The sequence below is a fragment of the Drosophila ficusphila genome, unplaced genomic scaffold (genome assembly GCF_018152265.1).
Source record: "Drosophila ficusphila isolate 14025-0441.05 unplaced genomic scaffold, ASM1815226v1 contig_412, whole genome shotgun sequence".
In the NCBI taxonomy this organism is placed as follows: domain Eukaryota; kingdom Metazoa; phylum Arthropoda; class Insecta; order Diptera; family Drosophilidae; genus Drosophila; species Drosophila ficusphila.
In genome coordinates this window covers 1,934,534-1,946,211 of record NW_025064326.1, presented here as the reverse complement: position 1 = coordinate 1,946,211, position 11,678 = coordinate 1,934,534, and the positions used below count along the sequence as shown (strand labels likewise).

At 43.6% G+C, this 11,678-nt stretch overlaps 2 protein-coding genes across 2 annotated transcripts; both read left to right on the top strand.

Moving 5' to 3' along the window:
- The first annotated feature begins 5,414 nt into the window (after window positions 1–5,414).
- On the top strand, window positions 5,415–6,901 carry LOC108092335 (lipase 3). The gene is made up of 3 exons (XM_017191871.1): window positions 5,415–5,538; window positions 5,702–6,436; window positions 6,500–6,901. The coding sequence occupies exons 1-3, from the start codon at window positions 5,434–5,436 to the stop codon at window positions 6,896–6,898; spliced, it is 1,239 nt and encodes a 412-aa protein (XP_017047360.1). The 5' UTR covers window positions 5,415–5,433; the 3' UTR covers window positions 6,899–6,901.
- A 2,252-nt stretch (window positions 6,902–9,153) lies between these two features.
- Window positions 9,154–11,543, top strand: LOC108092556 (sorting nexin-2). The gene is made up of 5 exons (XM_017192193.2): window positions 9,154–9,427; window positions 9,626–9,729; window positions 9,811–10,696; window positions 10,754–10,906; window positions 10,965–11,543. The coding sequence occupies exons 1-5, from the start codon at window positions 9,245–9,247 to the stop codon at window positions 11,013–11,015; spliced, it is 1,377 nt and encodes a 458-aa protein (XP_017047682.1). The 5' UTR covers window positions 9,154–9,244; the 3' UTR covers window positions 11,016–11,543.
- Window positions 11,544–11,678: the final 135 nt, after the last annotated feature.

Here is an 11,678-nt window from a genome sequence, read left to right as displayed (position 1 = left end):
GATAATCGCTGTATTATCAAATTGCTTTCGCCCGCCGCGAATTACTCAATTCGAATCAATTTGGGAGCCAGTCGACTGCCAACTGTGTAATTATTTGTGAATTTAGATTGCTTTTGCTCATAGTTAATAGATTTCCACTGTCACCCAATTATTTGTGCTATTTTTTCAAGCGTTCTGCTTAAATTAAGCTTGATTTCCGTTATCGAACTGCTTGGTTGACTGCCATTCTTAATTAAACAGTGGGAAGCAACAGCTGAGAAGTTATTTAACTGCGATATCCTTGTCACTCTGCTCCGATTATCCCTTAAATGCTGTAATTCCTGCATGCAGTTATCCTTAATGGATTGTGCATGTCTACGCCTTCTGTCTTCCAACTCTTATACTCGCCGATGCGTGACCGTTACGCCCGTATAAGAGTTCCCCGAGCCGAGTTCGAACGACTTGTTCGATTGCAGCTGGCAACAAGTTTTGACCCAGAGCAAAGATTACCTACCACTCGCTTTTAATTTGCTTTGTGGTCATGGAAAAACCACAAAAAGCCGCATTAAATTGCATTTTTATGTTTTAACAGATCACAAACTCAAACAATTTTTATAGTTAATTAAAAATTCTAAATAAATATCTTTGAGTCGTAAAATGTTAAGCCCACATTTTTTGTTTCCTTCGAACACACATTTTAAGTTCTTGTATTCTTTATTATATATGTGTATTTATTTTATTTTATATTTTCACCAAAACTTAAATCCAACTGCTTCCTGCATTGGCCTATTTTGTGGGGCTGCTCTCCTCATAAATAAAAGCACTTGTTCCGCCGAACGCTTCCGCCATTACGGCCAACACACTCCACTCTGAAGCATTTGGCCAACAATTAGTGAGCGATTGTGAATTGCTCAACAGTGGCCAACATCTTGAGGTGCCAAGAAGTTTTTGGATTTGCAAAAGTTAGCCAAGCTGAAGCAACCAGCAACTACACAGCAGCAAACAAAATAGTAAATGTGTCTTAAAATATTTGTAACTAATCTGGTTTAATTACAATCAGTTTGAATTTTTATGGTTTTAAAAGACTTTAATGTTTTTCTTGGGATTTTTACTATTGTTCGCAAAGATTTACGAATATTTTTGGCTTGTGTAGAAACAACTGCCACTCGAGATGCGATGCATGAGCACTCCGTTAATGAGCAGATGAGAGTTGGCCAAGAAGCGGCTTCGAGATCGCAGATTATTAAAAATCAGCTAGCGAAAAGTGCAGAAAAAGCGAAGGAAAACCGAAAAGCACGAAAAGTGATACATTTTGCAGCTGCATTTTCGCTCAAAATGCAGCTTACACTCACACATCCCGAAAAGCCAGCGTTCGTTGCAATAATTAAAACTTGGTTAAAGTGTAATGGCCAGAAGGGCGGAAAGGGGGTGGGGGAGGGTGAGGGTGGCACAATGCATCATCGTGTTGATGTTGCGATGCGAAACGACCGCACCTAATTGGTTTTGCATGAGTTAGTTGCTGCTGTTTATAAAGCGGTGGGCGGTAAAGGGGGCGGGGCTCGAGTTGCCAACACATTTGTGGCATAAGTGGCAAAACCGAAAAAACATGGTATCGAATAGTGTAAAGTAATGCCACTTTGACCGGTGTCAATTTGTTGAAAACGGGATCAGAGTTAAATTACCTAACACGTATTTAGGTTTCAACCTGTTAGCTGAACTTTATTGAAAATTGTTTAAAAAGGCTTTAAACCTTTACCCCCCTCCTGCACCTTCACTCCAATTAAATCGAATGGATTCGGAACGAGGGCAAAGGTAAACAGAGAATTTAATGTCGACTGTTTGACAAATGCAAATCGAGCGTTTTCGCTTGTTTTTAAAACAAACATGCCATATCATGTTTGAGCACCTTTGGGACCCCGCCCCTCTCCCCATCTGCTCCTCCCCCTCCTCCTTCTAGTGTTATGACATAATTAAAGCCCGACACATGTTTGGCTTGCTTTTCCGCGCTGTGGTCACCTGTCCACCTGTCCAGATGTCCGCCTGTCCACCTGCTCACCTGTCCAGTTGGCCACCCCTCGCTGACACGTCGAAACACCTCGTGGGGTGCCCACGATGATGATGGCTCAGTGTGCACATTAAACTGCAATTTAATGTGCGCAACAATTTACCAGACGCATCGGAAATCACTCTGTAAAATATAGAGGACGAACCGAAACAAATGAAACGATTTTCATCTGCCATTTATCTTTTAAATGGGAGCCAAAGTGTTGGGGCTTTCCTTCCTGACGCTCTTCAAATATCGGATCTATATGACAGAAGAGCCATACTCTGCTGTTACTCTTTAAACATTAAGAAAAAGTATTTTATTTTATTTACATTTACAATTTTTTTAGTTGTAAAAAGTGGAGAATATTTGAATAATTTATGCAACAAAAACTGTGTTCAAAATGATTTATACTTTTGATTACAACTTTTAATGAATTCTGTGTATGTTTTTTCCAAAAGCGGCTAAAATTTAAATTGGTTTTTATCAAGAGCACATCGAGCTCTTTTGCTAAACTCTACTTTCTTTCTAGTTCTATTGCATTCATATTTATTTTTCATTTACACACTTGCTTGCACATCCTGCACTGTACTCACACATAGCTGCATTTTAATATTCCCCCCTGTCGAGGAGGATCCAGGACGAAAGTGCGGATGGCGGAGGAGCTGGCAAGGCAACGGCCATATTTCACAATTTATTGTGCTTGTCAATTGCAAGCAGGCAAAAAAATTGCTACCATGCCATATGCATACTCGTTCCTGAATACGAAAAGCAGCAGTTTAGGGGAGTTCGCAAATTTATTCTACTGGAAATATTGCATTTTGATATCTCGCATGCAACTTGATGTCTGCAAATCATCGCAGCTGCAAGTGCTTCCCCTTTGAGCTGCTTACTTTTAGTCCTGAATTGGTTTAACTGGGTCTCCTGATTCCCCAAATTGCGCAATTAGTAACGCCAAGAGTATTTTAAAATATTCCTACTCTCTGAGGAATTCAGATTTAAATAAAGAGCCATTTGGTCAAGTTATGCGCTGTGGAAGAGGAATTTTTGGTCATGGAAAAGGCTTAAGTAATCGTTCTTTATTAAGGGAAAAAGATATGAATTTAACCACAAGTAAAATGGGAAATATTTAGGGATCTGATTGAAGTGACCTCTCTGCATTATTATATTTCAAAGTAATGTTTGTATATCTGTATGCATATGTACACATGTGACATTCAACTCAGTCCTGACCCCTGAAGAAACCAACGATGAAGGGCAGGTTGAGTTGGCTCCGCAGATGGCTTGTAAGTGGCTTCTTGACTCGGCCATTAACGCAGACTTGACACATTGATGACAACGTTGTTATTGGTTATTGTTTTTGCCACCTCTGGGGTGTCTGTGTCACCTAACACTTGGCCATATCTGTGGATACTTTGCGGATAGACGTGGCACGGCGCAACTTCAGATTTATGATAAGTCACGATTCCAGCTGGCGGGTGGAAAATTGTCTCAGGCTTCGCATAAGACCAAATGGCGAAAAGAGACGGTTTTTATGCAATCGAAATGCATTTTGGCAGACAGTCGGTGCTCATCAGGCGGCCAATTAAGTTGTTTAATTGAATTTCAAGTAGAAAGTGCCGAGCAAACCCAACGAGATGAAGAGAAGACCGCAAAACAATTTGGCAAACGAGCAGAAAAAGGCAACGAATAAGTGCTTTATTTCTCCAATTCGTCCGGCAATCGTAATTTGCTAAGCAAACAGACGTTAACACAGTTTTCCATTGCTTTGAGTGTCTTACCAAATCCTCCTACTGGGAGTACTTTGCCCTCGAAATTGTCAAACAAAATTATAAAATAATAGAATCACTTGATGTATTTCCTGGGATAATTGCTCTCCTGTTCCCCTGAAATGTTCGTAAAAAGTTTTCAACTACGTCCATACTTTTTCCATTGTCGCTGAATATTTTCCAGCTTGTGTTTCGCGGAAAATGTGTCTCCGGCTGGGATGTCTGGCCCGCCTTTTACTCTTTTTCCTTTTCCCTCGGGGAGTTTCCAGGGTTCCTCCCTGCACTTCACATAATTTCAATGAACCGCATTTGCGTTTGGTTCGGTTTATCTTTCTTTCCTCCGAATATCCGACGGCGCCGACATTGCCGTGACAATACCGCACTCACATGCTCGTACACACATTTCACCCGTAGACACAGGAGGAACGAGAGGTCCTACACTGGGAGAAAATATATAAACAATTTCCTATTTTTCTAAAATAAATTATCTTTAATCACCAATATATTATATTGAATTATAAAATGTATTTGCTGATGTTTCCATATAATAATAATATTAATCTTTTCATTTGATTGTTACGGAATCGAATTTCTTATTGCTTAGTGTGTTAAGACTTTGAGAAGGGAACTCATGTAGAACGACCATCATCGATGCTCGCAATTTGTGGCTTTTGCCACGCTTAATGCCAATCCGAGGTAGGCGTGCCACCGCCCAATCTCCAGCCCGTGGCAAGCACCACCCACTGGCCACCCAGTCGAATCCCCCCTCTCCCCGCTCAGCAATCCCTTGCCATCCTTTGCCATCCTTTGCTATCTTGCCGCATTACAATTCACTGACATAATGCAAAAATCGCAGCTAGTCAGGCGCAACTCGTTGATAGGCGTGTTCTGCAATTTCTGTCTGATTGGGGGGAACACGGCTAAAAGGGGCATTGTATTGCGCCAGAGAGGATCTGGATCCAGGGAATTGTGCGGTCTCCATTTCATCTGGGAATGGGGAGCCAGTTAATTAAAGTTGGCGAGCAGACTTCTAGAAGCCATTGTTAACATATCCCAGTTCTTGTTCGGCTGCTCTGAGGTAATTTCTGTTATAATGCTGCACTTTAAATTGCCTTCAATTAATGGCTAGTCGGGTTTAAGAAAAAAAAACAGTTTTTGTGACTGCTTCAACAGGTTTGGAGTAATAATTTGCTTTTGCTGCTCATGTTAAGCTCTTTAAAAATTAAGCTATTACTATTAATTACTTTTGAAGAGCTTACAGCCTGTAAATTTGCTTTTGATGTTTAATAGCCACTAAATATTGCTCAACTTGCAAATTATGCAATTTTCGCCAAGTCAAAACTACCCATTTGAGTACCTGGTAATCTCATTAGCTTATTGCTGTTAAAACCAATAAAGCAATTGAAGGTACCCCCTAGGGTATTCGTATCGCTTTGCGATAATCACCTGGAACAATCCAATTGGACAGCGATAATTATAAATCTTGGATTTACGCGGCTATTTTCTGGTATCAAGGAAGCGCTAATAAATGGCCTCACTCGAAGTCAATCGACAGATTAGATTAGGCCAAACCTGATGAATAGGTATTTGCGAAAACGCTTAGTCGTACGACCGATCTCAAAGGCAAAAGTTCACCCAAAAATGCTGAAAGGAGTGCTGATTATTTTAGCCATTCTGGCCTTAACGGAGGGAAAGGACGAGTTTGATCCTTTCATAGACATTCCCTTTAAGCGAATCAAGACTTCGGTGGGTTTATCAATAATTCGGAAATGCCATTTAGAGTTCAGTTACTGTATTTTTTAAAGAAACGAATTCGTTTCTACTCCTTTCCCAACCTAAAATTCAATTCGATGTTTGCCAATCTGAGAACCCATTCAGAGAGGAGATTCAAGCCAGATTCTCGTTGCAGGCGGAGCGCATCGAGGCGCATGGCTACCCGGCCGAATCGCACTATGCGGAGACCCCCGATGGCTATGTGCTCAACCTGTTCCGCATCCCGTACTCCCCGAAGCTGGGCAGCGCCCAACCGGGGGAATCCCCGGTCCGGCCGGCGGTGCTCATCATGCACGGGCTGTTCAGCTGCTCCGATTGCTTCCTGCTCAATGGTCCGGAATCGGCGCTGCCGTTCAACTACGCGGATGCCGGCTACGATGTCTGGCTGGGCAATGCCCGTGGCAACATCTACTCGCGGAACAACACCAGGCTGAGTGTGAAGCACCCGAACTTCTGGAGGTTCAGCTGGCACGAGATCGGTTCCATCGACCTGCCCACCACGATCGACTACATCCTGGAGGTCACGGGGCAGACCTCCCTCCACTACGTGGGTCACTCGCAGGGATGCACCTCCTTCTTCGTGATGGGCTCCTTCCGGCCGGAGTACAATGCCAAGATCAGGACGGCCCACATGTTGGCCCCTCCGGTTTACATGGGCAACACCACGGAGGGGCTGATCGTGGCCACGGCTCCCTACTTCGGACACCACGGAGTGGGCTCTACGCTCCTGGAGAACCAGGTCCTGCTGCCACAGAACCACTTCATCCAGAGGATACTGGATACCCTCTGCAGCAATCAGCCCATCATGCTGAGCTACTGCAAGACCTTGGCAATGCTTTGGGGAGGTCCTGAAATCGGAAACCTTAATCAGGTGGGTGGATCTATAAAGTAACCAGTTAGTTACTTAAATCATTTAATTCGTTTTCTGTACTAGACCCTCCTTCCGCAAATTGCCGAAACACATCCCGCTGGAGTTTCCACCAACCAGGCGATTCACTACATCCAGTCCTTCGCCTCCAACGATTTCCGTCTGTACGACTGGGGAAGCCGCAAGAACTTGGAGTACTACGGAGTGGAGGATCCTCCGGCGTACGATCTCTCCAAGATCACCTCTGAGCTTTATCTGTACTACGGGTTGTCGGATGGCTCTGCTAACAAGAACGATGTCTCCCGGTTGCCCGATCTCCTGCCCAACTTGGCTCTGCTGCACGAGGTTCCCGATCCCACCTGGGGGCACTTGGACTTTATATTTGCCACCGAGGTGAAAAAGGTGATCAACGACATGGTGCTGGATTACAGTTTAGCCTACGATGAAAGGGAATCTAATAAATAACTATTCGATGCTCTAAGAGTACAGGTTCTTTCATATTGAAGTCATTACCCATCGGAAGTAAGCCAAGTGAGTGACCTTCTGGGATACTTTTGGCCAGAAAGGCGAACATGCCTGAATAATTACCAGCTAACAAGTGTCTGCTGGCCATCTCGTTCTCAATCTTCCCCGTTCTCTTAACTTGGCTTGGTCACGCCTCTGTGATGTACAACTTTTTCCTCCCGGTTTGTTGACAAACATTATCGCTGGCGGGATAACAAACTAGTGGCTAGCAGCTCTCATCTCCGCTTGCATAACCCCCTTACCGCCCCTTACCGCCCCTTACCGCCCCTTACCGCCCTCCTCCCAAATTACAGTAATTAGCACTGGGTTCTCCACGAGTTGGTTCGTCGGCGGTTTAGTTGGGGGCAGTTGCAAATATGCTTATAATGATGATTTATGTGGTTAACTGGGGGTCATTGCATGTGATAAGCGAGCAGGACAATGCAATGAAAAGGGAAACTAACATTGCTTTCCTGGAGGGGTAGTGTAATTAATTGAGAATTTATAACCTATTAATCAGTGAGTTTTCTTTTTACAAATTTGTGAAACCAGTTATTAACCCAATCAATTTCAATTGAAAGTAGGAATTTTGATTTCTTATCGCAGGTTTTATCTGCTCTTGTAGATTAGTTAAATTCAAATCGTAAACGCTAGAGCGCTCCTATCTCAATCCCCCAGGTGCAGTGGCCCCCGGATAATTAATTGACTCTGAGCAATTCCCATTCAGTGTGCACTCGGGAGTGCTTCGCACCTCGGACGGCTTTGCCCCTGCCTTTGGGCCATTAACCATTAAAGCCAGGCTGCTGGCAATTAAACCGCAGCTCTTCATTAATCGCGGTCCGCTGATGTGGAAGAGGATAATGCCGGTGACGAGGCTCAAGTGCGTCAGCAGACGAAAAAATTCACGAAAAGTGCGCATTAATGGGAAATTGCAGATCATCAAAGGCAACAAGGGAATAAAATTAATAAAGTGTAAAAGGATTTTGTCGCGACGGGCGAAGATAAAGTGGCGAGCGGGGTTCCTCGCAGACATCGGGGGTATAAATCTGCCGGTTACCCCCTCCAAAAACCTGACCCTGCAATCCCCTATTTTCGTTTTCAATTTGTTGGAAAAGGCAAACAGAAAGTGTTAAAAGTATTTCTCATGCGGAAAATCCACAGTGAGTGGCCGAGCGCTGGCAAACTTTTCCCACCCAACGCCGCTCCCCACTTTTCCTGTCTTCCTAAGTGGCTGCGACACTTTTGTATGCATAATTTAAACAAAAGTCGCCAAAAAACCGGGGAGGACGAGAGGTGGAAAACAAGCAGCAGCAGCAGAAAGTTGCAATTGCAGAAATTGAAAAATTTTCCGCATAAAAATGTGCGCCAGGCTTGAAAAGAACCAGGGAAACACAAGAGGAAAATCAGAAGAGACCCAGAAATAGCTGGAAATCTCACTCTTAGCCAAGATGTCGACAAAGTGTCGTGCATGTTGTTGGCCAAATGTTTATTTTCGAAAAGTTAAGCAGAATGCAGGTTGCCTCGAAGGGAGGGAAAGTTGCAAGAAGGACAGAACTATTTCGACAGTTATTAGTGGGTGGTGTTTTGCTCTAATAAACTAGTTGTTTTCCAGACTCACATTCAAATTCATAAATTGCTTTTCTAGTGAAGTTTATTCTTTATGCAGTGTTACTTTTTACTTAAACGTTACTTTTACTAATTTATTAACCCAATTCATTTTCCATTTACTTTCCCCGCTCCACAACTCTAGAAAAACAAATCAACAAAAGAAAATCTTGTTTGCGCCAAAAACTTTCTGGTTTTAAAGTAATTAAATCTGCATTTGCCAAATCAAATCAGTTTTGAAATTATGATGTTTATTCATTTGAATATTCAAAAGGCTTGGCAAAGAAAATTTTTCAAAATTAAAAATCATAAGAAAAATTAAACTACAGGTTTAGTTTAATAAGCAAAAACTGCGATTTTTATAAGTAACATAAAAATCAATTGTGAAAATATCTAGTACTGCCTATTTTATTTAACTTACTTTAAACTAAATTTAAACTTTACTTTAATTTACTTTAACTTTTATTTTACTTTTTTGTAAATTACAAACCACCTTGTAACGGTTTTTTTTAAAGTAAACTGTGACTGTCAGTCACGGATTATAGTATTTTTTCATCTTTAATATAAATACCGAAAGCTTAGAGCTTTGCATATTGTTGTGGCTTTTGCACTCTGGTCACTCCATTACGAAAAAGAAGAAAGGAATTCCGATAATTACAATTAAATTAAAATAATTTAAAAAACAGGAACCACAGAGCAAAAATGGAGGTGGAAAGCCCGGAACACACGCGCGACTTCGCCGAGGTGGACATCAACAATGGTGTGCCGTCGGGCTCTGAGGACGAGGAGGAGGAGGTTCCAGCGCCGGGCAGTGTGACACTGGATCGGAATGAAAGCGACCTATTTGTGTCGGCTCTGAGTCCCTCCAGCATCGGGGATATACATGTAAGTCGCAGCAACTACAACCGGAAGCCACCCAGATCGGCAGCACCCTTAAATTGCCTCCAATTGCGGGGCGTCGGTCGTTTTATCAGCGCTCGCTTTGTTTGGCTTTGTGACTACGTCACGAGTGCCGCCCACCAGAAAAGCTTGTTGCATGCTAATAAATATTTATTTGCCTTCTCCACTCCCAATCCCCTCCAGCCGCTGCAGGAGGTGCTCACCGACGACGGAGACTTCTTCATCAGCGTTGTGGTCTCGGACCCGCAGAAAATCGGAGATGGCATGGGCTCCTATTTGGCGTACAAGTGAGTCACCTGCGGGCCTTATCTTATAAAATTGAGTGCATAGTAAAGCCTTGCTATAAAAACCTTATCTGCTCCCCCCAGGGTAACGACCAAGACGAACATTCCCAAATTCAAGCGCAGCGAGTTCAGCACAATGCGTCGCTTCAGCGATTTTCTGGGCATCCATGATCTTTTGGTGGGCAAGTACATGCGGCTGGGCCGCATCATTCCGCCGGCGCCCTCCAAGAACATTATCGGCAGCACCAAGGTAAAGATCAGTCCGCAACAGAGCGAACCGGGTACGCCGGTTAATCAGGAGTGGGTGGAGATCCGCAGGGCGGCTCTCGAGCGGTTCGTACACCGCACCGCCCAGCATCCGGTGCTGCGCGTCGACCTGGATTTTATGAACTTCCTGGAGAGCGACCAGGAGCTGCCGCGCTCGGTCAATACATCGGCTCTTAGCGGAGCCGGCGTGATTCGGTTGTTCAACAAGGTGGGCGAGACGGTCAACAAGATCACCTACAAGATGGACGAGAACGACCCGTGGTTCGACGACAAGATCACCGAGGTGGAGAGCCTAGACGCGAATCTGCAAAAGCTGCATAACGCCATGAAGTCGCTGGTCACCTCGCGGCGAGAACTGTCGCTGCTGACGGGCCTGGTGGCCAAGTCGGCGGCCATGCTGAGCACCTGCGAGGAGCACACCGGACTCTCGAGGGCGCTGTCCAACCTGGCGGACGTGGAAGAAAAGATCGAGCTGCTGCGCTCCGAGCAGGCTAACTCAGACTTCTTTATCCTGGCGGAGTTCATCAAGGACTACCTGGGCTTGTTCGGTGCTATTAAGTGCATTTTCCACGAGCGCGTGAAGGCCTTTCAGAACTGGCAGTACGCACAGATGCAGTTGTCCAAGCGGCGCGAGAACCGCGGTCGCTTTGAGCTGGCCAACAGGGCGGACAAGCTGGACCAGGCGCAGCAGGAAGTGGACGAGGTAAGAACTAAAAATGAGTATTTCCCACTGTAATTAACCTCTCGCTTGCTTTCCCAGTGGCAGGGAAAGGTGCAACGCTGTCAGCAACAATTCGACGACATTTCTGCGGAAATCAAGCGGGAAATGGAGCGCTTCGAATTGACCAGAGTTAAAGACTTTAAAGTAAACATTATCAAGTACATAGAAGACCAAATGGCGCATCAGCAACAGGTGGATACAAATATATACACACTTTAAATAGGTTAACAATCTTCTCTTTGTTTTCCAGATCGTCAGCTACTGGGAGGCCTTTGCTCCGTTTGCCCGCGAAATCGTTTAACTTAATTTCCGATTCTCGATGCATTTCCAGAAACTTTTGAATAACCAACAGCTAAGCGCGCTATGAACTCATTCAGCGGGACCAAATTCGTTCTTGATCTACCGATTTGGAGCTACAATTTCGCCTTCAGCACTTATATTCGCCGCCGCAGCTCGTATTTTTATGAAACTGCTTTCGATTCCTCTCAAGCATAGAAAAGTTGAACTTTGTCGTTGCTTTCACAAAGCCAATATCTCTTTATTCGTACACAGTAATTATTATCAAGGCTTTTGATACATTCGCAGAAAGCTGATTCTCATTCTAAGCAAGTATTTGGTATTATCTTAAACTCGGCAATGTGGATCTAAAAGTTAGATGAAAGAGAAGCAGACTCATTGGCCATTTCAAAATTGAAGTTTATACCGTTATAATTGGGAAATAGTTTTCCCATTGGTATATTTATGTATTTATATATATATATATTCCTATTAAACATTTTGTATCATGACAAAGAGAGCATTTCAACAAATAAATTTGTAAATATGTATAGATGTAAATAGTGGTTGTGTTGTCTTGTGCACATTAATGATTTTAAATTTATTCATTTTATTACAGTTGGAATTTACCTAAATCGAATCTCCCGCCAAATTTCTCTTTTCATTTGTGGTATTTTTAGTTTTGGTA

What these genes read in the sequence shown, in the direction of transcription:
- LOC108092556 (XM_017192193.2), top strand. Translation starts at nt 9,245, where the DNA reads ATGGAGGTGGAAAGCCCGGAACACACGCGCGACTTCGCCGAGGTGGAC. An exon ending in CCAGCATCGGGGATATACAT is followed by an intron (nt 9,428 to 9,625) that starts GTAAGTCGCAGC and finishes AATCCCCTCCAG; the next exon opens with CCGCTGCAGGAGGTGCTCAC. An exon ending in AAATGGCGCATCAGCAACAG is followed by an intron (nt 10,907 to 10,964) that starts GTGGATACAAAT and finishes TTTGTTTTCCAG; the next exon opens with ATCGTCAGCTACTGGGAGGC.
- LOC108092335 (XM_017191871.1), top strand. Translation starts at nt 5,434, where the DNA reads ATGCTGAAAGGAGTGCTGATTATTTTAGCCATTCTGGCCTTAACGGAG. An exon ending in TTAAGCGAATCAAGACTTCG is followed by an intron (nt 5,539 to 5,701) that starts GTGGGTTTATCA and finishes TTCTCGTTGCAG; the next exon opens with GCGGAGCGCATCGAGGCGCA. An exon ending in AAATCGGAAACCTTAATCAG is followed by an intron (nt 6,437 to 6,499) that starts GTGGGTGGATCT and finishes TTTCTGTACTAG; the next exon opens with ACCCTCCTTCCGCAAATTGC.